This window comes from Rhinopithecus roxellana, chromosome 3 (genome assembly GCF_007565055.1).
Source record: "Rhinopithecus roxellana isolate Shanxi Qingling chromosome 3, ASM756505v1, whole genome shotgun sequence".
In the NCBI taxonomy this organism is placed as follows: domain Eukaryota; kingdom Metazoa; phylum Chordata; class Mammalia; order Primates; family Cercopithecidae; genus Rhinopithecus; species Rhinopithecus roxellana.
Window position 1 is genome coordinate 63,829,998 of NC_044551.1, and position 25,882 is coordinate 63,855,879.

Here is a 25,882-nt window from a genome sequence, read left to right on the forward strand (position 1 = left end):
GAGGGATGAATGGTCAGGGATAAGGGATGATACTACAATGGTGGATACATGTCATTATACATTTGTCCAAACCCATAGGATGTACAACATTAAGAGTGAACCCTAATGTAAACTAGGGCTTTTGGGTCACAAGAGTTTGTCAATATAAGTTCATCAATTGTAATAAATGTACCACACTGGGGCAGGATGTTGATTATGAGGAAGGCTATGCATGTGTTGGGGCAGGGAGTACATAGAACATCTATGTACTTTTCACTCAGTTTTGCTGTTGAAGGAAACAAAAATATTTCTCCCCAAAATCACTGAGGATGTTAAGTGAAAGCCACTGAAAACGCAGGAGAACACTCCCACAGCCTCCAATTGCCTGATGGCAGCACACAAATCCTTCCTTCCTAGAACAGCACTTGCTTCTAAGCCCAGAGAAGGCACCAGCAGGCACCAGAGGAATCTGAGAACAGATTTTACTATCTTCCCACATTTTCCCACCTTTTGAAGACTGTAACTTTTCCTTCCTTTGTATTGTCACTGTATAGGATTTATGGCCCTTGGTTGAAATACTATTTCAGCAAAGCCCTAAGCCACTGCCTTGAGATAGAAACACTTTTGAACTGAGGTCTTTCCTGTGTGATGAGTACAGCATGTGTTAATAAACTTCTGCTTGTTTTTCTTTTGTTAATCTGACTTTTGTTTTCAGTACAGTATCTCAACCTAGAACCTAAAAGCAAAATAAAATAAATTATGTTTTCTCTCCTACACTGTGAACCCAAAACTGACAGAAACATTTAAACTTAAAAAAAAAAAAAAATTAAATTCCAATGCCTGGGCCCCAGACAGATCAATTAAACTAGAATTTCAGGAGTAGAGGCAAACATCTACAATTTTTACAAAGCTTCTTGGGTGACCCTAATGCGCAGCCAGAGTTGGAAATCACTGATTTACTACAACCCACTTGACTTAGAGTTGAAAAAACTAAGAGCGAGAAGAATACAGTTATTTGCCTAAAGTTACCAGCAACCAGTGGAGCCTGTGGGGCTACAGACTGGACCTTCCGATTTCTAGTTTGATGTCCTTTCCACTAAAAGACTCGAGAAGCAGCAAAAATTCTAGACCCTCCTAGTTTTGTTATCACAGGAATCTTTGTAATGTGTGGCATTATACTCTGAACTGAAGAAAACAAGATTTAATCCATTCCTTCCTCTGGGTCTTCCATTTCCTCTTCTTGAGATTCAAGGCTATCATCTTGATTGGACTTACCTAGGGACCTAGCTCAATCTCTTACTCCCTTCCTTACCTGGTTCCTCCCTTAACATACCTTATACCCCAGGAAAAAGGCAATGTATTACTGTTCAGACTGAATCTTTGTTTTCACCCAGATATACCTCTGGTAATATTGTTTCTGCCAGCCCATCTCCATGTGCAAGCATATGTCTTTTGGTGACCGTCTTAAATGGTACCTCAAGTCTCTTTTAATTATGTCCTTCCAATCGGATTCCCTCATCTTAATTCTCCAAGTTGTTTTTACTGTTTTTCTTTTCTTTTCTTTCTTTCTTTCTTTTTTTTTTTTGAGACAAGGTCTCATTCTGTTGCCCAGGCTGTACTGCAGTGGCGTCATCACAGCTCAATGCAGTCTCCATCTCCTAGGCTCAAGTGATCCCCCTACTTGAGCCTCTAGAGTAGCTGGGACTATAGGTCTCGAACTCCTGGGCTCATGTGATTCTCCTGTCTTGGCGTCCCAAAGTGCTGGGATGACAGGCATGAGCCACAGTGCCTGGCCTTTACAAATATTCTTGTGTGTCACTTACATTTGCCTAATATTAGACTTATAAGTAACTCAGCTTATCTGCCTTATTAAATTATAAGCTTCCTGAGGGCAAGAACAGAATATTGCTCATTTTTGTATCCACTATCAATAACCAATCCAATGTCTCACAAATAAACTGTATATAACATATATTAAGTTGAATTGGGCCCAAGTCATGGAAATAAAACATTTTGCACAGAAGGGGACTCAAAATCAGTATTCCTTTTTGGTGCTAACTTTCAGGGTCCAGTGACATTACAGACATAATACCTTTTCATTAAAAGACTGTTAAAATATCTTTATGGTTCAAACTAGTGTTTAGCTTCAGACTCACAATAATAACATTCTAAACCTCTGTTTATTTTGTATTTACTGCATACTGTGGAAGGTAAGTAAGACTCAACTCTTGGGTGGTGTAACAGTCAGAAAGATCCTAATCCTAGAGGGTCTCAGTCTTGATGGGAGGAGTCAGGGAACTCAAAAGACACAGGAGCAAACATGGTCATGTTTTTTCCCTACACTTCACCAGAGGGAAACAGGCAAGAAATCTAAGGCTTAGCAATCAAGAATGAAATGACCACCACTGCAGAGTTCTTCTGATTAGACTACCTTTTGCTTATACCTGTCCTTTTCTGAGTCACTATGTTTGGAAAAGCAGCAGCTCAAGATTTTTTTTTTTAAATTTATTAACTTATACCCAGCTTCATTATTAACTTACACCCAGCTTCATTCTGTTAATAAGAAGAATATTTGAGGTCAAATAATTTTTAAAAGTTATTTCTGGTGTTATTCTTTGCTGTACTACAGTGGGTACAAACATCATATCATCTAAACTCAGAGAAACAGGTTGCAGATCCACGGAACCACTCACCTTATTTACAAGGGTATATAAGGCTTTGTCTTGTGCATCATATTTTAGGCACTGCCTAATCCAGCTGTGGATAGTCCAGTTTCTCAGGTACCAGCAGTTGGGGCTGTGTCGAAATCTAAATAAGCAGAAGAGGAGAGAAAACTGGTGTTAACTCTTACATGTTAAAACACATCTTCCATCGATAGGTCCTTCTCTTAGATATGTAGAGTGCAATGTGACAGAAATTCATAAAAGTCAACAGTTGATAAAAACTTGAGAATGAAACTCATTAACCACAAAGTCTGAAATAGTAAAGAGAAGGCAAGCTAATAAATAACAAAAAAAGATTTACAAAAATTGTATTCCTTATACCCCTTACTTCAAAATCTTATTTTAAGAGATTTATGAAAAATGATTTGGGGAAAATACTAACCATGGCATTACATAAACAGATATTTCATTAGAAGACGTGTGAAGCTTAAGCTGAAACGTTGCAAGTTTAAAACAAACGAAGAAAATAAAAAATAGGATAGCACAGCAACTCTGTAAGAGGAGAATCAGCTTTTAGTAACAGTGATATTTCCTGTGGCTCTTAGGAGAGACTAGGACATTCTTCACTGAGTCAAAGGAAAACAGAGGAAAAGAAATACAAGTTGAGTAAAATTTAACATTCATGTCCTCCAAGATCCACAATCCCACACTGCCTTCTTCACAGTTCCATTGTAGCTCGTCAGTTTATCCCTTACTTTCTATAGCTCCCCACAGGGTCTTAAAAGTCTGAAGCAGCCCAGTATGAGTTATATACAGTAATAGTATACCTACAAAGGAATGGTGCTTGGAAAGGAATTCCAAATGCTGCTTTTGCCTTAGTCCATGCACATTGGTAACACCTGGGATGGAAGCTGCTACTCCTAGTTCCTGGAGTTCATGACAAAAGACTGAGTGGAGATTGCGCTGTAAGATGGGGGTGGGAAGGGCTCTGTAGTCCCTCTTTTTATTTATCTACTTTGATTAGGATGGACCTTCATATACTACACTATATCATGTTACCTGAAATCCCCATGTTTTCCTTAATCATTCAGGAAGCAGGCCAATCACTGGGCCCCACGAAAATCAAACTCTTTTCTTAAAAAGCAAGAGGAGAGACAAAAACCTAGTGCTAAAGGATTCCATGCCATAATTGAGAGTCAACGGTACAGATGAATACTAGTGTCTTTTAGAGGTTGATTATTCAGTCTGCCTCCTGCTATTTCCTGCCATCTGCTATGGGGATAGTTTCCTCTGAACAGCTTCTCTGCCAAAGTAATAGCTAAGAAAAGGAGAGGAAGTGAGAAATAGTATTTAATTTAGGATATCTATTAGTGCTCTGGTGAGAGATTTGGCAAAAATAAGATCCAAAGATGTTTTATGGATTTAGGGTCTTCTAGGCCGCCTGATTCTCTTCAATATTTTAGGTTTGGCTAGAAAATGTCTCTCTCACTCTATTTTTCTCTACAAATTAGCCCCTTTAAAATCACAAATAGAGAAATATGTCAAATTAGGTTTAGAATAAGAGTGACATGGCCAGAGAAAGGCACTGTATAGGGGACCTAGATACTTGATCTTATAAGATCCTCTGCACAGAAATGAAACAAAATATACCTTTCAGTATTTCATTTTTTCCCTCATTTTTTATTTTTATTTTTATTTTTTGAGACAGGGTCTCACTGTTGCCCAGGATGGAGTGCAGTGGTGCAATCCTAGCTCACTATAACCTCAAACTAACTCCTAGGCTCGAGCAATCCTTCCTGCTAAGCCTCCCAAGTAGCTGGGAGTATAGGTGCATGCCACTATGCTCAGCTTATTTTTTGTACAAACAGGGTCTCGCTATGTTGCCCAGGCAACATTTTCAAATCAATAATTTAGCTACTTTATTCTTGTTTCTCTGAACAATCTGAGATTTAACATGAAATGACCAATTAAAAATGAGTTTCATTTTTTAAAGAAAAAAGTCAAGTGAAATATCAGGTGTACTGCTTCAATGATGGTGACGCTTCCTCATCAGCCTGTAAGTTCCTGGGTTAGCAGAGACAGAGACTGACTTGCTCAATACTGATTCCTGTACTGACACAATTCTTGGCCCATAGGTTTTTCAGCCAATAAAAAAAAAAAAAGAGCTTTAATCAACACTGGTATTAAATGCTGTTATGTCCCAATCATTTTGTTAATGTCTATGGCATATATGAAGATATGTAAATTTCCTTTTTGGGGCATTTAGAGTCTCATTACAAAAAAGATGTACACAAAATTTAATAGTAATACAAAGTGGAGCATGATAAGTACTAAAGACAAAAGGGATTGCTAGAGGCTAAAGGGTTTTTGGTAGTAGCAGTTGTTGGGTTTAGTCAATTTTTCCTTTAAAAAGAAACAAAACAAAATATAATTCTTTTTGGTAATGACTTTGGGAAAAAAATATATCAGATGCCAATTACTACCCTCACTCAAGATTATTTTAAACCTAATCCTCATTTTAAATCTAAGATTCTGGCCCAGGATGTTTCCAATGACTAATGAAGTTGTAACTTTTTTTTGATGATGAACTTTACAATAAGAACACCATGACCATATCCAGCCCAACACCTTTCTCTTATTCATGATCAACAGGCCACTTTTAGGCTTTGAAAAATAACAAAGACTGATAATGAGAGCCTAGTTTTAGACCTTCAAAGCTCAAATTAAAACATATTTAAAGCCATCTGCTAAGCTTCTAAGGCTAACTTCAACACATGGAAGAGCAAGAAAGTCTCTTCTTCTTAAAAGCCCTTCCTTCACAGACTCTCTCGCTCAGAAGCCTAAAGGGAAAGTTACTCAAGACTTCACACATGGAATATAATCATCTCTGCACAGCAGCCCTTTGAGATATTTGTTAAGACACTGAGAAGTCTTTAATAAGTCTACTCCCTCTCCTACCCTGGGACAAGGCTACTTGGTATGAGCTTTGCTCTCTAAGCCCTAACAATCCTAGACCCAATTATGTCTAGGGCATTTTCTTTCTTTTTTATTGGATATACATTTTGAGAGATAAAGTCTCACTCTGTCACCCAGGCTGGAGTGCAACTGCAAGATCACAGCTCACTGCAGCCTTGAACTCTTGGATTCAAGCGATCTGAACCTTTGCCTCCTTCTTTATTTCTGTAGACAGGGTCTTGCTATGTTGTTCAGGCTGGTCTAAAACTCCTGGCCTCAAGTGATCCTCCCACCTCAGCTTCCCAAAGAGCTGGGATTACAGGCATGAGCCACTGTGCCGAGTCTAGGACATTTTCAATGAACTCTCACAAAAAATAAACTGAGGAATAGCAGTGAAATACTTACAAACTTGCTATAAAATATGATGCCCAAAGTGCAATTCCTGAATTTCCCAGCCAGGCAGCAAATGAACTCCCTTCTAGGCCCCCATCAGCATTAAAAAGAGAAGCTTATGTGAGTGGCTATCTGGAATATAAACAAGTCTAAACACTGGGCCAGCAGGGTTCAATTTTGGATGGCAAGTTTGAGAAGAACTCGTATTGGTGACTTTCGAAGCAGTTCAGACAAATAAACGTGGGGACTTTTCAACTTCCAGTAGTAATATGTCAGGTGAGTGAGTCTCTGGAATGGGCACTTGCCTGGAATGGTTCTGTGGACTGTTATATGAGCATTCTCTCTTTCTGCCAGAAGAAAGGCAAAGAGAAAAGAATACAGCTAACACACTGATTTTCCAATTTGCCTGCAAACAGACTGGCTTTTGTTCTCGCCTGATCTGACCACCAGCCTGGCAGATTACAGACAGCCACTGTAGGAGTCCCCTCTGTGCGCCTATGCCATCAGCTGTTTGCTCACCTCGACAGAAGCTTTATTATTGCCTAGGCCAGCAGGCTGTCAAGATAGGCAAACATGTGAGTGTAGAAAAGAGAAACAAATACAACGCAAATAACCCCAACAAGGTTGTGCTCATGAAGGCTAAAGGTACTCTGAACTTTCAGCTTATAAAATGTGATTATACTTACAACAATTCTAAGAAATTGTGTATTTCTTGGAGGAGCACAAGAGTGACGAAGTGTACTCTCAAGTTCTAGCTCTAGTTCTAAAAGTTGGTTTCCCATGGCTAAAGAGATCTCTGTCCCCAGTGTTGAGTAGGATTTTCAGGTGAAGACAGAGCTTGCCTAGGAAGCCAAACCACGGCCAATTAAATAGCAGGAACTGAGAAACTTCCTGTTCTCAAAACTCAGGCCATACTCAGAACTCTTAAGGGCATCTTCCTGCACTGCTGCTCATTTAAGACTGATGTTAACAGGAAAGAAGGGGAGCAGAATCACAGGCTGCCAAACCGACATGGGAGTGAAAGTCTTGGATATCGCAGAGATTTCTTAGAAGGGAAGAGAGGTTATATAAGAGATCAAGAGTGAAAAGAAAAACACCAGAGACTGACTGTGATTATATAGGAGATACTTTATTGTGTGTAAAAGTCACATGGGATTTCCTGTTTGACTAACTTCGTCATTTAATTTAAAAAAAAAAAGGGGGGTGGGGAGGCCTAGGCACAGTAGCTCATGCCTGTAATCCCAGCACTTTTGGTGGGTAAAGTAGGAGGATGTCTTGAGGTCAGGAGTTTGAGACCAGTCTAGGCAACACAGCGAGACCCCGTCTACACACACACACACACATACCAAAAAAAGGAAAGAAAAAAAAAAAAGTAAAATATATCCTTTCTTCCATGGGGTTGAAATAAAGGTTTTGTTATTGTTGAATGGCTAAAGTGGCAATGCTCATCAGCTCTTTTGGTCTCACAAATAAAAATGCTTCAGGCTGGGCAGGCCCAACGCACAGATGTCAGAGCCTGGAGCCCAGCAGCTCACAGCTCCACCATTTAGCTGCAACACTGGCTCTTCCACATGAATGAGCAAGTTTTCCACAATGTTTATCTGATTCTGAGAGCCACCAGCCCTAAACACACACATGCAGCTTTTCCTCCGCTCCAGTGAATTCTGTATCCTGTGGTAACAGGCTTTACAGATGGGAACCTCAGCCACAGAGCTGGGTAGACATAGAGATGGGAGAGGGGGTCAGGGTAAAGGGAGGAAAGAAAGAATGCCAAGAAGAAAATACGGCTGGCTTTAAAGCCTGCAGTGTAGACTGAGGATCTTATCAATGAAGGAAAGTTAGCAATTATCAAAAGGAATGAGCGCTTCCTTGAACTAAAACCAAAGGGCAAGAGTGTCACGTGACTATTTAAATCAGACTCTGATTCAATCACTGCTACTCACTTTCTCATTATTTTCTTTTTCATCCTGCTAGAAATTCTGCTTTCAGAATTGTTAATTTCAAAACTAACAATTATTAGTTGCCCCCAGCTACCACAAATAAAATCAAATTTTGATGAGATAATTTTCTAATGACTATTATATTTTTGTCAAGTACTAAAAAAAAGAGGGCAGGGTTTAATACATAAATCGATAATAAAATCATCAGTATTATAAGTTACAATTTCCTGCTTGGGATCTCAGATTCTTACTCAAAGAATTTAAGGTAATTTTAACTTTCCACATACATATACTTAGCCTGCACAAAATGAAAGCATCAAGTGCAAGAATCCCCTCCAAAACACCTCTCCCACCCTGCCGCCAAAAGGCAACCAGTTTGGGCTTGAATATTTCCAACAAATTCACTATCTACCTTCACAATGCAGATAAAAATGTCTTTCTTTAAAAGTTCTAATTTTTAAAAAATTAAAGTCAAGTTTACAGAGACACAATGTACAAACAAAAAATTTCACACTTTCAGTTTATAGTTCTATCAATTTTGACAAATGTGTCCAGTTGCATAATCATGACCACAGCCATCCCACTACTGGGTATATACCCAAAGGATTATAAATCATGCTGCTATAAAGACACATGCACACGTATGTTTATTGCGGCACTATTCACAATAGCAAAGACTTGGAATCAATCCAAATGTCCATCTGTGACAGACTGGATTAAGAAAATGTGGCACATATACACCATGGAATACTATGCAGCCATAAAAAAGGATGAGTCTGCGTCCTTTGTAGGGACATGGATGCAGCTGGAAACCATCATTCTTAGCAAACCATCACAAGAACAGAAAACCAAACACCGCATGTTCTCACTCATAGGTGGGAACCGAACAATGAGATCACTTGGACTCGGGAAGGGGAACATCACACACCGGGGCCTATCATGGGGAGGGGGGAGGGGGGAGGGATTGCATTGGGAGTTATACCTGATATAAATGACGAATTGATGGGTGCTGACGAGTTGATGGGTGCATCACACCAACATGGCACAAGTATACATATGTAACAAACCTGCACGTTATGCACATGTACCCTAGAACTTAAAGTATAATAATAAAAAAAAAAATTAAAAAAAAAAAAGACAAGCCCCCTTTGTAGTCAATCTCCCCAGGGTTTGCTGGTCAAGTTAAGCAAATTTTTATATAGGTAACCTCCTTGGGTCCCTTTCTAGATCTAGAGCTATTAATTTTATAAGAGGAAAAGCAAATAAGGTAATAAAACCACCACAATATCTATTGGTTGGTTTATAATTTCTATTCTGTCAAGTTCCCAGTAGCATTTGAAAACATTAAAACTTAGCTTGTGAGTAGTTTCTTTTTTTGAGCCCTACATATAGTCATTAGACTTTCTGGAATCCCTGCCTGCTAGTCTAAAAATGGTGATGAGTAAGTAGATTTTTGGTAGAGAATAACAGGGGCATAGAATTTCACAAATGTAGAGTGCTAAATAAATGCAGCATAACAACACATTTTTTGAAATATAGATAGATAACAGAGGGACTTGTTAGATATCAAAGTCTGAATTTGTCAGACCAAGGGCTTAAAAAAAGAGGCCATTAGCATTTCACCTGGAAACACACTGGTATAAATATGATATACTAGAAACTATTCCAGGAGAGTTATTCTTATTATCTACATCCTCTCATGAAACAGAAAGCAATCAAAAGTAGGACACATGTCACCAAATTATTCTCTCTCTCCCTGCTCTCTGACCTGCCTGTGGTTTTGCCAGATCTAACTCTCAGTCTAGAAGACATATTTCTGCTTCATTTAAGTATTTAATGAGTAGCTAGCTACCTTTTGCTTAGGCATGGTGACCTATATTCTTTACCCACTGATCTACTAATTTCCTTTAATTCTTTTTTTTTTTTTTAAGTAGAGATGGAAGTGTTGCTATGTTGACCAGGCTGATCTCAAACTCCTGGCCTCAAGTGATCTTCCTGCCTCAGCCTCCCACCATGCCTAGCCCTAACTCCTATCTTAAAGATGACATCTCTCCCTTTCTGATACAGAAAAAAACACCTATAGACAGACTCTACGCTTTGCTGCTCTCTCTCTCTCTCTTACTTTCATGGTATGTAAGGGAGGCAGTCAGAATGAAGCCAGTTGTGTTCTTTGTCTAAAGCCTGGAACACTATTTTATCAGCCTCCAAAGAGCAATATATGTAGATAACCAGGGAGGATTACTTGTGGGGAGAATGGGAGAAGAAACAAGTATTTACAGCGATCACTGAGGTGCCCTTCTGAAGATGGTCCTAAAAGCAGAAAATGGCTTTGTGGCCACCACCTGACCTATCAGTGAAACTGCACCCAGAAGCGGCTGGTAAGACTTCTCTAGCCTCTCTAAAGCTGTACGCACACTGGCTCACAGGTCAGCTTCATGACTGAGAGGCAGCTGCTGAAGGCCAAGTAGGCTACAGAGGGTCTTTACCTAGGAACAGTAGGAAGTCGAGAAAAACTGGATCCCAAACCAGTCCTGTTTATAAAAGCATATAAAGTTGTGGAAACTGGCTTGGTTTGGATAGAGATAAGATAAATGTTTTGGTTTTCAGTAGGAAATTTATGAGCAATAAATGAGCCAGTTTTAAATACATGCAAACATTTCCTTATGTCTCCTAAAGCTTTGGCTAGGAACTGCAGAAAAAATTTCTGCAAAATCATAAATAATACAATGACTAAGATAGGAAAATCACATATATTAATTGAACACTGGTTTTGAATAATTCTGGGAAAATGAAAGGTGAGAAAGAAAAAAAAAAAAAAAGGAGGAAAACAAAGGAATAGAATAGAAATAAAAACTAGAAATTCTGGAGTATGCTAGCTTAGTGAAGTTGTCAGGATTAAGTCTGCCACAAAAGAAATGAGCAGGCAAAGGGCCTGGTCCAGGAGATGAAGCACACCAGGGTAAAATCAGAAAAGAATTAAGCTGGTGTTGAGCAGATTTATATGTGTGTGTGTGAGAGAGATTATGGATTTCTTTACGGGTATTTCTGAGGGAAGAGAAGCTCAGTACTAATCAGGATTTCTTAAGAATCAGATTTTTTTTTAAGAAGAAAAGCATCTCAGTATTTTAAACATTCTGATTCTCTAACACATGAAAAAGTTAAAACCCTAGGCATTCTTTGTTTGTAGCAAAAGTAAGGTTGGACATACTTCCAGTGATACAATCCAATTCATAGCTAGTTTCTATTTCTGTAACTCTACTGACTCCTCTATTAAGCTTTTAAGCTCTTAAAAGGCTGAAGACAAGTTATCTATCATTTTGCATCCTACAAACAAGTAAATAAGGACTCAAGTAGGTGCCTGATGATTTGGCAACAGTGACTAGGCCTGCTAAGACTGTGTAAATACCAATAATGCATGCTGAAATTCATGAGGATTATTTATATTTGAAACAGTAATTCACTTCCGCTTGTGAAGTATCATCCTGGCTAAAATAAACTTGAAGTCAAGAAGAAATGCTGCCATTTTTGTACAAGGCAGGAGGAGATGAAAGATGGCAGAGGAAGTGGAGTAGTATGTGGTCACTGTGGAAAGCCACCTAGTCCTCACTTATTCCCCCTACTGTTCCTTCCCACAATACATAAAAGGATGATAGATGGATTCTTTAGTGCAAGTTGAGGGAACAGACAAGCTGCTAGGAGAGTGAAGCCAATAAGTTGAGGACAGAAGCCAGAGTACATGGGTTCACAGCATTTCCCTAACAGGAACTCAATAAAAAAAGACTCCTTTCAACCCCAGAAGAGGCTTTGAAAGCAACCTAGGCCAAGTAAACTGGGGATAGTGGAGAGAAAAAAAAGTCAATATTGAGTTAGAGAATCTTTAATTTAGTTCTGGTAGAGATCTTCAATATCTATTGTATACTGGACTATTTATTGAGAATTTACTAGCCCTGTTCTAGGTGATGTAAAATTATTTAGTCTAATTCCTTTACTTTATAGATGAGGAATCTTGACATATATAGTGAGATAAAATGATTTACCCAGGATAAGCACAGTTAGCGATAGGACCTAAATTAGACCCCTCACTCTCATTCCACCACTGCCTCTCAACTTCTTTTATTTGTAGGACATCTTTAAAAAACATTTTTGTGGTTTCACAAAAGTCTCTAACAGTGAAAAATAAACATCTCTCCTAAATTTAGGAGCAGAATCTACAGAAAAATAAACTTAGTGTAAAACAGTTGTGGAACTGCTTTGAACTAGCTGTTTAACTTTGGAAAGTCATTCGATCCTTCAGGGTTTGTTCCTGCAACTGTAAAACGAACAGGTAGGGTTATCTGGATCACAAATTCAAATGTCTACAGGGGCCAGTCAGTTAATATAAATGCATGAATCATGTAAGACAATAGGTACAAAGCTGCTTGTATTACGATCAAGCAAAGTGATTTCATTATACTGTTTATAAAAACAAGTTTATGGGCCAAACAAAATACACTTGAACTCTGGACTAGACCAGACCCCTGGAACTCCTTCCAGCACTTAAGTTTAATGACTCTAAAAGACAATAAGCCTATATCTACTCATTAAAACATCAGTCATTTACAAGTTTCTATTAAACCAGAAAAATGGCAGTGATACAAACAAGTGAATAAAGACTCAAAGATAAACAAGCAACCATTCAGTCCACAGCTGATTTTACTTTATTCCACTAGCCTCCATTCCCCTACCATATGGTACCCACTTTGGGCAGCCAACAGAGATTATTATTATGGGAATGGTGGGCCCTGCAAGTCGGCATCTAAAATTTCAAGGTAAAATGATAAAATCAACTAAAGTTAAATTTAAGGTCCCTGAAGTACATTATAACTGAAGATCAAGTTGTATAGAAGATAAAATTTTCAGCAACTGATCACTCCATTAGTAAAGCATTTTATTTTCTACTCAAATACTTCAGTGCGATCCAACTTATATCTAAGAGAGTCATCCAATTAATTTTCCTACGTAATGTAAATTATTGTTTTATATATTGTTACTCTATCAAACCTGTTATCTGGCAATTCCTACAGCAGAAATGGTTGAACTCTAAAAAAAGGGGAGTAGGAGGGGGTGGACATAGAGATATTAAGAAATTACTTGACAGTTTTTGGAACATAATGACTATTTGCAGTTTAAAAAGGAAAGATATTTAAAAATTGAGATTTATATTTGTCAGTCCAATTGGTTTTTAGAAAGGTTTACTTTACCACTCACCAAACAAACAAAAACCCTTAGTTGTTTATATGTAAAGACAGAAAAATTAAGGTGATCTTTCTTTCTTCTGCTGCCAAACAGTAAAAATCAGCATGACTATAATACATTTAATAGGCAGCTCCTCTATTTAGCTCAAGCTAGTCTCTCATACCAAAAACCAAACTTTTTAAAACTGAATATCTGAAATTGTACAAACATAATACGCTAAGAAAATTCTTAACAATGACCAAATGCAAACTTCATGTCATAGGAAGGTTAAGTACCAGAGGTAATTCCTTTTAACAGGATGACAATCATAAGAAAGAATAGCTACAATTTTGAATATGAAAGAGCTGTTTCTTTAGTAATAAACCAAATTACAAAGGTCCAGGTTCATCTGTTCTGGCTGGCAAATCTTGCATAAAAAAGCCATACTTCAGCTAAACAAAAGCTCTTAGGCTGGCCTAGAAAGAGGGAATGAACAATTTGAAAAACATCTTTTATTGCCCGAGAAAATTTTAAAAGTGTCTGAGAGTGCCAGGAGACCTGCCTCAATGTGACTCAAGCAGCTATCCAAAGTCCCTCAGCTTTCCTAAGTATGAGTCATAGGGTAAGGAGACAGAGCTCCTTGGCAAAGATACAGGTTTTCCTCTTTGGTTCCACCCCACCATTTTCATTAAAAAAAAAAAGCTTTGATGTATAATAGTTAAATAGATTCCAGACAGGCTTAACTGAAGAAGTTTGAACACCAGGGAGGCAAAATATCATTGCAGAAGTCGGTATTGTTTGCCACTGTGATCCACAGACACAGGGAGCATCTTCTGCATCCTAAAAAGGCTCAGCCCATTGATCATGTGTCAGATCATGGCTGCACTTTGTGGGAGAGGAGAGGATAACAAGCTATGAAAATACCTCAGTCTCCCTAGTTTCTTAAACACTGCAAGCTCATATACTGAACACTGAGTTCGAAGGGGTGGGAACTTGTCCTTTATGAGTGCACATTAAGCGGAATTTCAAGTGTGGTAGCATGTAGGCTGTCCACGTATATATGGCTGCTACAATGAATGCAGCCTTTAGTGAACAGATACATTTTTTCCTTCAATAATCTTAGGTAAAAAAGTAAGAAAGCTGGGATTTTTTAAGCATGAATAAGGCAAAACCGAATGTTAAACTGCAGAGGGAATATTTCTACTTCTATACCTATATGAAATTACTTATTACAACAGAATGGAGCATTTGATGAGGGCAAAGCTCCTCTCTCCTGCATTTGATCATTCATCAGCCTACTATGAATTAGGATATTCTGTTGGGCACTAAGAGGCAAAGATGAATAAATATCTACTTGCCTTCAACGAGGTCAGATTGGAATGATCAAACACCAATATTTTCAGCTCCGTGTGGTGGCTCACGCCTGTAATCCCAGCACTTTGGGAAGCCGAGGCGGGCAGGTCACTTGAGGTCAGGAGTTCGAGACCAACCTGGCCAACATGGTGAAACCCCGTCTCTACTAACAAATACAAAAATTAGCCTAGTGCGGCAGCACATGCCTGTAATCCCAGCTACTCGGGAGGCTGAGGCAGGAGAATCACTTGAACCCGGGAGGTGGAGGTTGAAGTGAGCCAAGATGGTGCCACTGCACTCCAGCCTGGGCAACAGAGCAAGACTCCGTCTCAAAAACACAAAAACAGGCCAGGCGCAGTGGCTCACGCCTGTAATCCCAGCATTTTGGGAGGCTGAGGCAGGTGGATCACGAGGTCAGGAGATGGAGACCATCCTGGCTAACATGGTGAAACTCTGTCTCTACTAAAACAATACAAAGAAATTAGCCGGGCGTGGTGGCGGACGCCTGCAGGACCAGCTACTCGGGAGGCTGAGGCAGGAGAATGGCAAGAACCCGGGAGGCAGAGCTTGTAATGAGCTGAGATCGTGCCACTGCACTCCAGCCTGGGTGACAAGAGCGAGACTCTGTCTCAAAAACAAAAAACAAAAATAACAAAAAAAAAAATCCAAGTTTTTTTTTAGCATTGATAACAAGTTTAGAAGGTTAATTTATAAGCATCAGAGATAATTCCCCATGTATATAACACTGATTATTTCCTAACACCCTGGTAATAAATTTTGAAAAACTGGCTCTCAATAGGAAAATAAACCCAACTTTTCTCTCTTCTTCCCAATAGTCTGTCTGTTTTGTTTCCTCAGGTATATTTAAGAAATAAAAATGTTAGAGATAATGCTGTACCCTACTTCTCTCACTTTCTAGAACAAGAAAGTTGGTGTCCATCATTCTCATGTTATACCTTTACTACTTAGGGATGTGTTCTGTGTTGAGTGTTTCAAGGTGAATGACCTTTTGACTCTGCATTCAAGGGCCTGTCTGATAGAGAACTGAATCAAACCACAGTAATGCTGTTTCTCCAGGGGCAGAAGAGTAGGGACAGAAGCGACAAAATTACTGTTATCACAGACATGAGAGAGGACTCGATGCCACTTTCACTGGGAAAACTAATTGCACTGCCACTGGGGAAATATCTGACAAAGTGCTGCTCTGGGTTTGATTACAACCCAGCCCTGACTCACTAACTGAGTCATTTAACCTGAGAATCAGTTTTGTCATTTTAAAAATACAGATAACACCTTAATCACTGGGTTATTATGAAAATCACATAGGAGTTATTTAGGTATTTTGCCAGCTTATAATTCTTTTTGGAACCAAACAGTAAAAATATGCACACATATAAGCAATATTAAAATATATATTTTTAAAGACAAGGTCTCACTCTGTCACCCAGGCTGGAGTGCAGTGGTGAGATAACAGCTCACTGCAGCCTTGACCTCCTCGGCTCAAGGGATACTCCCACCTCAGCCTCCCGAGTAGCTGGGACCACAGGTGTGCCACCACTCCTGGCTATTTTTTTTAAATTTTTTGTAGAGAGGAGGTCTCACTATGTTGCCCAGGCTGGTCTCAAACTCTTGGGCTCAAGCAATCCTCCCACCTTGGCCTCCCAAAGTGCTGGGATTATAGGCATGAGGCACCGCATCCAGCCTATTATTGTTATTATAATCTACTTGATTTAGCATTTGATGACATTCTGCCTGGTACTGCTTATGTGCATCCTTTCTAAGGCTAAGGCTTGTGGCATAACTGTCTTTGGTAGTAGAGAAGTAGTTAAGATATCAGCATCAGACAGAACTTCTCCTATGTTAAAACCTCAGGAAACTGATTCTGAAATGGATTCAGGATTCTAACCAGTAAAAGTTGTATCCAGTTTATCTGGTACAACTCTGAATTGATATGAAGATTAAAGAGATAAAACATGTAAAATTAAAATGCCTGGCACATGGTGCTTTCAGACAACTTGGACAGAGCAGTCAACAGCAGCCTCATTCTGAGGGTCACTGAGTTAAGTGTGAACTCTTATGACTATTTCCATCCACACGGCAGGTGACTTGCAGAGTGCTGGGTACCTGTGTGCAGCAAAGACCTGACTGCCATTAGCCAGAGGGGATGGAATACAGTAGGAAGAACAGGGTCAGTAAGAGGGTGAAGAGTCCTTTGCCCTCTCATTTCTCTCAAGACAGTCTCAAATGAGGAGCTGGAAGGTGAAGGAAAGGGGACAACAGAGAGGCTTTTTACAATCACAGAGGCCCAAAGCCAACCAGCAAAGGTTTGCCATCAGGCTGATGACTGGTGGCAGGGTTTCTGATCTTATTTATGACAGAAAAAGGTCTAGGAAGAAGCAAGGGGATGACCTAAGGAGGAGTCAATTTACCTATCATGTTTTGCTCTTGGACTGCTTTCCATATGCTTGGCAAGGCACTGTTATAATACAATGGGGATTACACTGGTTTCCACAAGCTTGGCAAAGCACCATTATAATACAATGGGGTCTATACCTTGAGCTTTGTGTCAGCTCAGTGCTCACCAGCCTCTGGTTAAGGTAGACAGTTAAGGAGTGTGGATGCCTATGGAGGATAAACCGAACTACTCAAAAGAGAAGCTGCTATGTGCTGCTCATGGCTTGGATCTGTGGTTGGGGCAAGAGCTCAGAAGAAGAAAGTAGTTATTTGTGTAGAACATGCCACCTATCCAAGGCTGGGAAATAAAGGAACACAGCAACTAAAGCAAAGCATTTGCTGCTGAGCAAGTCACTGCCCCAGCTTTGCTTCTAAGAACCCCCTTTTCCATCATGTACCCACCACTGGCAACCTGAAAAGAGTTTAAGGCTGAAAGCACCTGTTCCTGCTCCCTACCTAAATGGAACCATCAGCTCTTTCAGACAACTTGGAAAGAGCAGCTGACAGCAGTCACATGAAAGCAAAGGCCACTAAGCTAATAGACTATCTATGAAAAACAAATATACAATAGTTTTTCTCATGCTGAAGAAAAATTATGGGTACAAATAACCACTAATAACTCTGTTTTAGGATTCTGATTTAAGACAGGCTCAAAAAAGGAAAGACAAGGGTGAGCTGTTGCTATAGTGACCACAGCATGTGATTATCTCAAGGGCTTTTCACATTCCCATGCAACCATAGGAAAGACTAATTTATCAGCACTACTTGTACCATATTTCTGTAAATGAATGCTTATAAAAAATGCAGCATACTAAAGAACTTGCTTTTTTTCTGAGCATTTAGAACTTTTAAAGAAAAATCATACCGAAGGAAGGCTTCTTTTGCCCTGATCAGTTTGTGAAAAATCTTTAACTGTGACTGCAAGTAAGATGATGATAAATATTATTAACTAAAATGTGCTGAGCACTTACCATGTGCCAAGCATTATCCTAAGTACTTTATATACATTTTCCCCTTTTTACAAATTAGAAAAGTGAAATTGAAGGGGATTAAAAACCTAGCCTAAAAGCCCACAGTGAACCTAACACAGGTGGTTTTCCCTATAGCATTTGAAACACCCTGTTGGTTGTTGTTGAGCACCAGAAGTAGGTGGCTTGCACTTAGATGGCCTGCTTTATAGAAAATGTGTCACTCTGAATACTGGAATTGCATTTGGCATAGCAGGAAATTCATATTACGAGAGGAATGTAGAAATGAAAACAACATGTTCTCATCTTTAACTTCCTGTCTTTGCCAGGGTACCCTGGTGGTGCTATTTTGTTGGGGGAACACCAAAATCCCCATAGGTCTTTTCTCTTTGGACATTCAGAGTACCTAGAGAGTACTCCTCCAATTTCCTCACTGAGAGGTAAAATGAGCCTTGTATACCCAAGTCCAGAGTCCTTCTGGCTCACTCTCTCCAGGAAGAAATTGACCACTCTTCTGCTAGAGTTGGGTATTTCACTAACTCGTATGAAGACTTGCTGTCAATTCTCCTGTCTCAGCTCCACTCACATTTCTACTTTGGGAATCATGCTGCTTCTCATTTATGAGGCTTTCTGGGGTCCTGTGGTTCCACTGCCACTTCTGGACTTCCTCTCCTGCCAGCTTAGGTTGTGGCTTTCTTTTTCTGCTAACTCCATTACTTTTGTTTTGCTGTTGTCTCCTCTTCTACTCTCTCATTTTGTCAGTTTTTGCCTCTTCTACCCTTTACTGTCATATCTGTGGAGGTTTCTGTAGGAAATAGAGATAAGCACATATGATCAATCTATCATGTTTAATCACAAGACTTCCACAGGTAGTTTGATCTATAAACTAGTCAATGGATTATATAATCATCTAAAAGTAATGATAAAAAAAAACATTCAGATATATCTCAGCAGTAATAGTCCTCTGCTTAAAAAGGAAAAATAAAATTTCTTGAGTAAGACACTCAACTCATCTGGATTTCAAACTAAAGAAATTATAAAACAAAAGGGGAGAAGAGATCTTTAACAACCCTTTCACCTCTAACATCCTTCCACCACAAAGGTCAAAAATAAATCACTGCACTATATTTTGAATTCTCTGTTCAATCTAAAAATATGACTGAAAATATTTGTATAGGGACAGAAATTAAATAAAGGATAAGCCAAAATTATTTTAAACCACCAAATGCATATATTAAGGTCCCTGTATATGGATGTTATGCTCAGTGTTAAAAAGAAATATTGTTAAGATATAGTCTTTAAACTGTAATATATCTTTTTTTTCCTGGAAAAGTCACTACTTAGGATTACACTGAATAGTGAAAGATACTTAAATCAAGCTTGGGAATTTCTCTTTTAAGAAGATAGAAAATTATGTAATGTTGCAGTAATGTCCTTCTTCCCTCTCTCCCTCTTTTTTTTTAGAGGTTGAGTCTCACTATGCTATCTAGGCTGGTCTCGAACTCCTGGGCTCAAGCAGTTCTCCTGCCTCAGCCTCCCAAGTAGCGAGGACTACAGACAGGTGACACTGCATCTGGCTTAATTTTTCCTGAGAGTGAAACTCCAATAATATTCATAGAATCTTCTTTGCTCTGATGATTTTTCAAAAAGCGAAGTTTTATCTATATTTGAAGGGCCAAGAAGCTAAAGGAATGGCTCCCACAAGATTATAAAACCAGCACAAAGGAATACCTAACCTAAGTTGAAGCCTAGGAGAGAAGCAAGGCACCTATGAGGCAACTTCTCATAGCCAGTTTTCACAAAACCTAGGAAACTAGGGAGCATACGTCATGCCACAGCCTAGCTTCCTGGTGTGTGGGGGTGCACACACACACATATATATTAATATGTATAGAAGGGATGGAAGGAAAAAGAGACCAAGGGAGAAAAAAGATGGGAAAGGAAAATACAATAGCTACTCCCTTATTATCCTTGGGATTCACGCTAAACTAAATACTATTTCCCCCTCCTGGAATTATATATGTGGAGCCCTTTGCTTTACATGGAGGGGAAAGTCATAGTCTAGAAAGAGAAAAATGGTAGAATTTAGTGAATTCAGTACCACATTACAACAGGAGCAAGGATCTCTTCTTTATTCCCATGGCAATATAGCACATAATAGCACCTACTTCCTCTAGCAAATATGAGTGAACTTTTCCTTCCTTGCAAATGCCATATGGGATGTAACATTACACACAAGCCATGTCATTAGGTACATTTTATGTACCAATTCAAAGGATTAAAAAAAACTAAAAAGTTGAGTTAAAAATTCGATTTGAGAGAATTCAGGTCATTGAAGAATCAGTTCTGTTGTCTGAAATGTTTAATGGTCTTTTGCTTTCTGGTTACCACTGTTCTTTTCTTCAGAGAAGTGTCTGCTGCCAAGAAATCTGAATGTCATATTTAAGTAAAGTGCAGAATTTAGTAGCTTTATATAGCAGAGTTTTACCTACCACATCTAAAATGTAACACATTTCTTGCTTTTCTTTTCCTTTTTTTTTAGACAGAGTCTTACTGTGTTGCTTAGGCTGGAGTGCAGTGGCATGATTTCAGCTCACCGCAACCTCCACCTCCCAGGTAGAGGTGGAGAATCAAGAGATTCTCCTGCCTCAGTCTCCTGAGTAACTTGGATTACAGGCGTGTGCCACCATGTCCTGCTAATTTTTATATTTTTAGTAGAGACAGGGTTTCTCCATGATGGCCAGGTTGGTCTTGAACTCCTGACTTCAAGTGATCCACCATCTTTGGCCTCCCAAAGTGCTAGGATTACAGGTGTGAGCCACTGCGCCCGGCCTGTAACACATTTCTTGATATACATTCAATGGAAACAAATACATATGAGATAAGAATAGCACAAGTGGATATAGGGCTAAGAGCTGATTAAGTCAGTACCAATCTTTTCCTGAGTAAACACTCATCAGGAAATACTACTTTACCATTGCTCAATGCCCAAGCCTCACACAATTCTTTCCTCTTTAGTCACTCAAGCTGAAAACATATAGATGATATTTCAATAATAAAATAAGTGCTTCATCATTTTTTGAACTCTTACATTCTTTTAGTAACTAAGCGATTTGCTTTTTAAAGATTATTTCATTTACTTATCAAAATAACCCTATATAAGGTAAGTATATTATCCCCACTTTACAGATGAGGAACCTGAACATCAAAAGGTTAAGTAACTTTCTCAAGGTCCCACAGTTAGTATGGAACAAGGCCAAAATTCAAACCCAGACAGTCTGACTCCAGAGCTCTTGACTACTAAGCTGTCCTGTCTGACACTAAAATAGGTGATTTAGGGAGCAAAGTCTCTATCAACTTTGAACCAACAACTGGGGCTTCTTCACCACCCAAGCAAGGAATCGATAAACCAGGGGCTGCTATCTCAATTAAGATTACCCTCTGGAAGAAGGGGTGTTTGTCTAGAAAACGTTGTCATTTCAAATGCTAAAGATAAAATCATTTGGTTTCAATCATACTGAACGAAAGCCATTGTCTTGTTTCTCTCTTGATCCTGGAATGAAATTTTATAAGTAGATTTGGCAATCCACCTAAGCCCTAGAATTTCCACTACTATTTTGATAATCAAATGTCACCATTTTCTATTATATCCCTTCAATGACTGTTATATTTAAGGTTACCACAAATGTGTATATCTGATACATTCCGCGTATTATGAAGTTCTATGTTTTGTTCACCTACAGGCTTATACAGAAACTGCTATCAAATGCGATAGCATGCACTTTACATTTAAGAAGCACAACTAAGACATTTCAAAATTTTAAATACTTACAGATATTAAAAAAAGAATGAGTAAAATAAAATTTAAGGCATGGAGTAGGTGGGAGAAAAACCTTTGCTGACTCAGTGGCAAGACATCCTATGATACAGAGCTGAAAAGGCACTCTCTTCAAATTGTCCATTCAACCCTTTCACTTTCATTTATAAACAAGTTTTCTTGGGCCAAGAACACTGACAATTTCATTATATTATATTAAATTATATTAACTGAGCCTTAATGTATTGCCGTCTCAAAGTCACTTTAAAATTGCCGTGGGTGGAACTGCAGAAATAGATGGCTGAGGCAGACAGGAAGCAGTTTAGAAAGAAGACTCACTGAGGTCAGGGAATTATTCTATGTGATCTGATTTTAGATATTTGCTTAAGTGATCTTCAAAACAAAACAATAGGTCTGTTATTTTCACATTTTCTTAGAGCCTCTATGCTGATTCATGTTATGCTATCAGATCTCCAGAGTGAGAGGAAAACATTAGGAGACTCTTTATAGCCTTATATATTTATCCACTGATCATCAGAAGATATCACTGTTCTTATAAGATGCCGTGCTACGATCCTGTACAGAACTACACATGCCATTCTTAGTAAGCACAGGATTTGAGGCAGTCCCTAAGATGATTTCCTGAAAAAATGTAAATGGGAGAATAAGTATAGGAGATGTACAATCATGTCGCATATATACCACTGACAGGAAGGAGAATCAAACCTAAGGTATCCCAGGTGCCTGAACACTCAGCTTTGATTCTCCACCCTCCACCCAAAGTTATTTATAATTGTAATGATTTTTAGTAGAATTTTCATATAACTATACACATGCCAGCCCTATTACACATGCCAGCTATGTGTCTTTGGGAAAGTCTTATGTTCCTTCTCTGTTATTTCCAGTTCTGTAAAATGAGGGGGTTAAATGAGAAGATCTTCAACAGCTTGAACAGACTAAAAATCAATAATATAATCCTGCCTTTGGAGGGACCACAAGTGCTCAGATTATTTTTTCGTCTCTATACTAAAATGATTACAGATTCCTTCCTCCCTAGCTGGTAAATTTTCTGTTTCTTCTCTCCCAGAGGGCTGCCAGTGAAAAATTGACCACTATGGCTGCTACGTTCACCCATAATCCTCCATCAGTTGAATCTGGTGGCTCCATTGCTCCCATGAAGATTCATGTGCAAGGTGTTATGAAAATTGTTTCAGAAGACCAAAATTTCATATTCTTGGCCATGGTAGGAAGAAAGAATAAGAATAGGATTTTTATGACACTCCAAATGTACTAGTATTTTACTGTTATTATTTATTTAGGGTGGATTGAGAGGTGGTGGTAAAAAGAGCAGGGATTTTAAAAATGGCTGTCTCAGTTGAGACGGGATTATGTGAGCAGGGTAGCAGGATGTACTGTTTATCTACCCAAAGACTTGATCCACAAGATTAAAGAATTGGAGGCTGGGTGCGATGGCTCACGCCTGTAATCCCAGCACTTTGGGAGGCCGAGGTGGGCAGATCATGAGGTCAGGAGTTCCAGACCAGCCTGGCCAACACAGTGAAACACCGTCTTTACTAAAAATACAAAAAATTAGCCGGGTGTGGTGGCAGGTGCCTGTAATCCCAGCTACTCAGGAGGCTGAGCCAGAAGAACCGCTTGAACCTGGGAGGCGGAGGTTGCAATAAGCCAAGACAGCACCACTGCACTCCAGCCTGGACAACACAGTGAGACTCCGTTTCAAAAAAAAAAAAAAAAAATTGGAGAATGACTGGGAAGCTTAAAAAGTCCCAGGCACCAGAGCATCTTTAAAGATTAAGAAGTTCAAAACAAAGAGAGATAATATTAAAACAAACACTCTGCCCAGGAAAGCTGCTGGGAAAACCCACACATACAAGAGAAGGGCCTACTGTTCCCATATGCACTAACATCTAACGTGTGATATAAAGAAGTCTACTTTGTTCTCTGATTTTTGTTTCCAGAGGCTTAACAAGCAAAGAGAGACAACAAATTTTGGGTTTTCCATGATCTGGGCTGAATACGAATCACCTTGTTTTCATGACTTCAGTGACCAAAGACCTTGGAAGAAATATAGGCACTATGGTTTGAATGTTTTTGTTCTCTCCAAAACTCAAGTTGAAAGTTAACCCCCACTACGACACTGCTGGGAGGTAGGGGCTAATGGGAGGTATTCAGGTCATGAGGGTTGAGTTCTCATGAATAGACTAATGCCACTAGAAAAAGGGCGTGTGGAAGTGGGTTTGCTTTCTCTTCCACTCTCTTCTGCCATGTGAAGAACAGTGCTCCTCCCCTCAATAGAACATGGCAATCAAGGTGCCATCTTGGAAGCAGAGAATCGCCCTCACCAGATAGCAAACCTGTGTATATGTCCTGATTTTGGACTTCCCAGACTACAAAACTGTGAGAAATAAATTTCTGTTATTGATAAATTACAGAGTCTCAGGCATTCTGTTATAGCAGCACAAAATAGACATGACAGTAAATAATAAAATAGCTTAGCTATAGTTGACTACTAAATCTCGGTCTCCAGCCTAAACATCTCTCCCAGCTGCAAATCCATATGTACTATGGCCTCCTGGACATCTCCATTTGGACCTCACACAGGCTCTTTGAATACATCATACCAGAACTGAGCATATTATATGTACTTTCTCTCTCTCCCTTCCCCAACCATGGTTCTTTGTTCCGTGTATTTGATCTCCATTTGTTCAAGATCACTTAAGATCACCCTCCATCCAGATAAGTAAATATCTGTTAGCCTATGTTCCACTCGGTTTAAAAATCCAAGTCCCAGCCGCGCATGGTGGTTCAGCCTGTAATCTCAGCACTTTGGGAGGCCGAGGCGGGTGGATCATCTGAGGTCGGGAGGTTGAGACCAGCCTGACCAACATGGTGAAACCCCGTCTCTACTAAAAATACGAAATTAGCCAAGCACGGTGGTGCATGCTTATAATACCAGCTACTTGGGAGGCTGAGGCAGGAGAATTGCTTGAACCTGGGAGGCAGAGGTTGCAGTGAGCCGAGATCATGCCACTGCACTCCAGCCTGGGCAACAAAAAAGAAACGTCTCAAAAAAAAAAAAAAAAAAATCCAATTCCCTTATCCCTTAGTGGCTTCTTCACAAGCTTCCATTTGAAAATCTTTTTTAAATAGCAAGAAACTATATTTTCTGATATAAATATGGTAATTTTCATATACATTTAATCATTATAGAAAAGTAAAGAGAAATAAAAATCACTTGGATTCTCACCATCCAGAGCTGGTATTCTGGTGTTTATCTGACTAATTCCCTAATGATAAACATTTATTCAATAAGATGCTTCTATTTGTTTTCACTATTATAAACAAAGAGACAGCTAATTTTCTTGACTTATATATTAAGTTTCTCCTTAGAATAAATCCCTTCAAAAATGTGCCAATTTAAGTTACTACCACTGTTTTTTGAGAATGTGTTTCCATGAAGATAGGCATTGTTTAATTTTAAATTTTTACCAATATGACAGGTAAAAAGTATTTCATTATGTTATTTATTTGCATAATTTCTTTAGTGGTTAAGGGTGGATGGACATCGTTCACAGTGCTTATTGGCTATTTGCCTTTCTTCTTACTAGAACTGCCTTTCCTGTTTTTTCTATTGCAATGTTTATATTTCTATTATTGATGACTCAAAAATCACTGTTTAATCAGTTTAACAAACAACCAATGCTATAATTAATATTTCTCATTTTTCATATCATTTTTCTTAGATTAAGGCATTTTACTACATTTGTCATTTTAAATTTTCATATGGATAAATATGCTTTATTAAAATGCTTTTTGACATGTATGCCATGCTTAAAAAGGCCTCTATGCTTCAAGATTACACAAATATTTCCTTATTGAATTTTCACATAGATGGCTGCATTTTTTAAATTTAAATCTTTTGTCCACGTGGAATTTATTCTGATGAAAGGACGTAATACTGCCCTAAAAGTCCCTTTGCATTATGTATTTCCTAGGTTATAGTTTCTGTCTTCCAGGCGTTGATCTTTGTTTTTCCTACTGTTTTATTTAAACTTTCAACCTACAGACTCCTAATTTCAAGAAAAACACATTTACTTTTCAGATGCTATGGTCTAAGTCAAACAA

General features: G+C 38.9%; 1 protein-coding gene across 1 annotated transcript in view; it reads right to left on the reverse strand.

Annotated features, from left to right (window-relative positions):
* MRPS27 (mitochondrial ribosomal protein S27) overlaps window positions 1-25,882 on the reverse strand; it is a 98,593-nt gene that overhangs the window by 16,498 nt on the left and 56,213 nt on the right. The window contains exon 5 of the mRNA XM_010380264.2: window positions 2,673-2,787. Coding sequence (XP_010378566.1) covers window positions 2,673-2,787 — 115 coding nt within the window. The remainder of the gene's footprint in view (window positions 1-2,672; window positions 2,788-25,882) is intronic.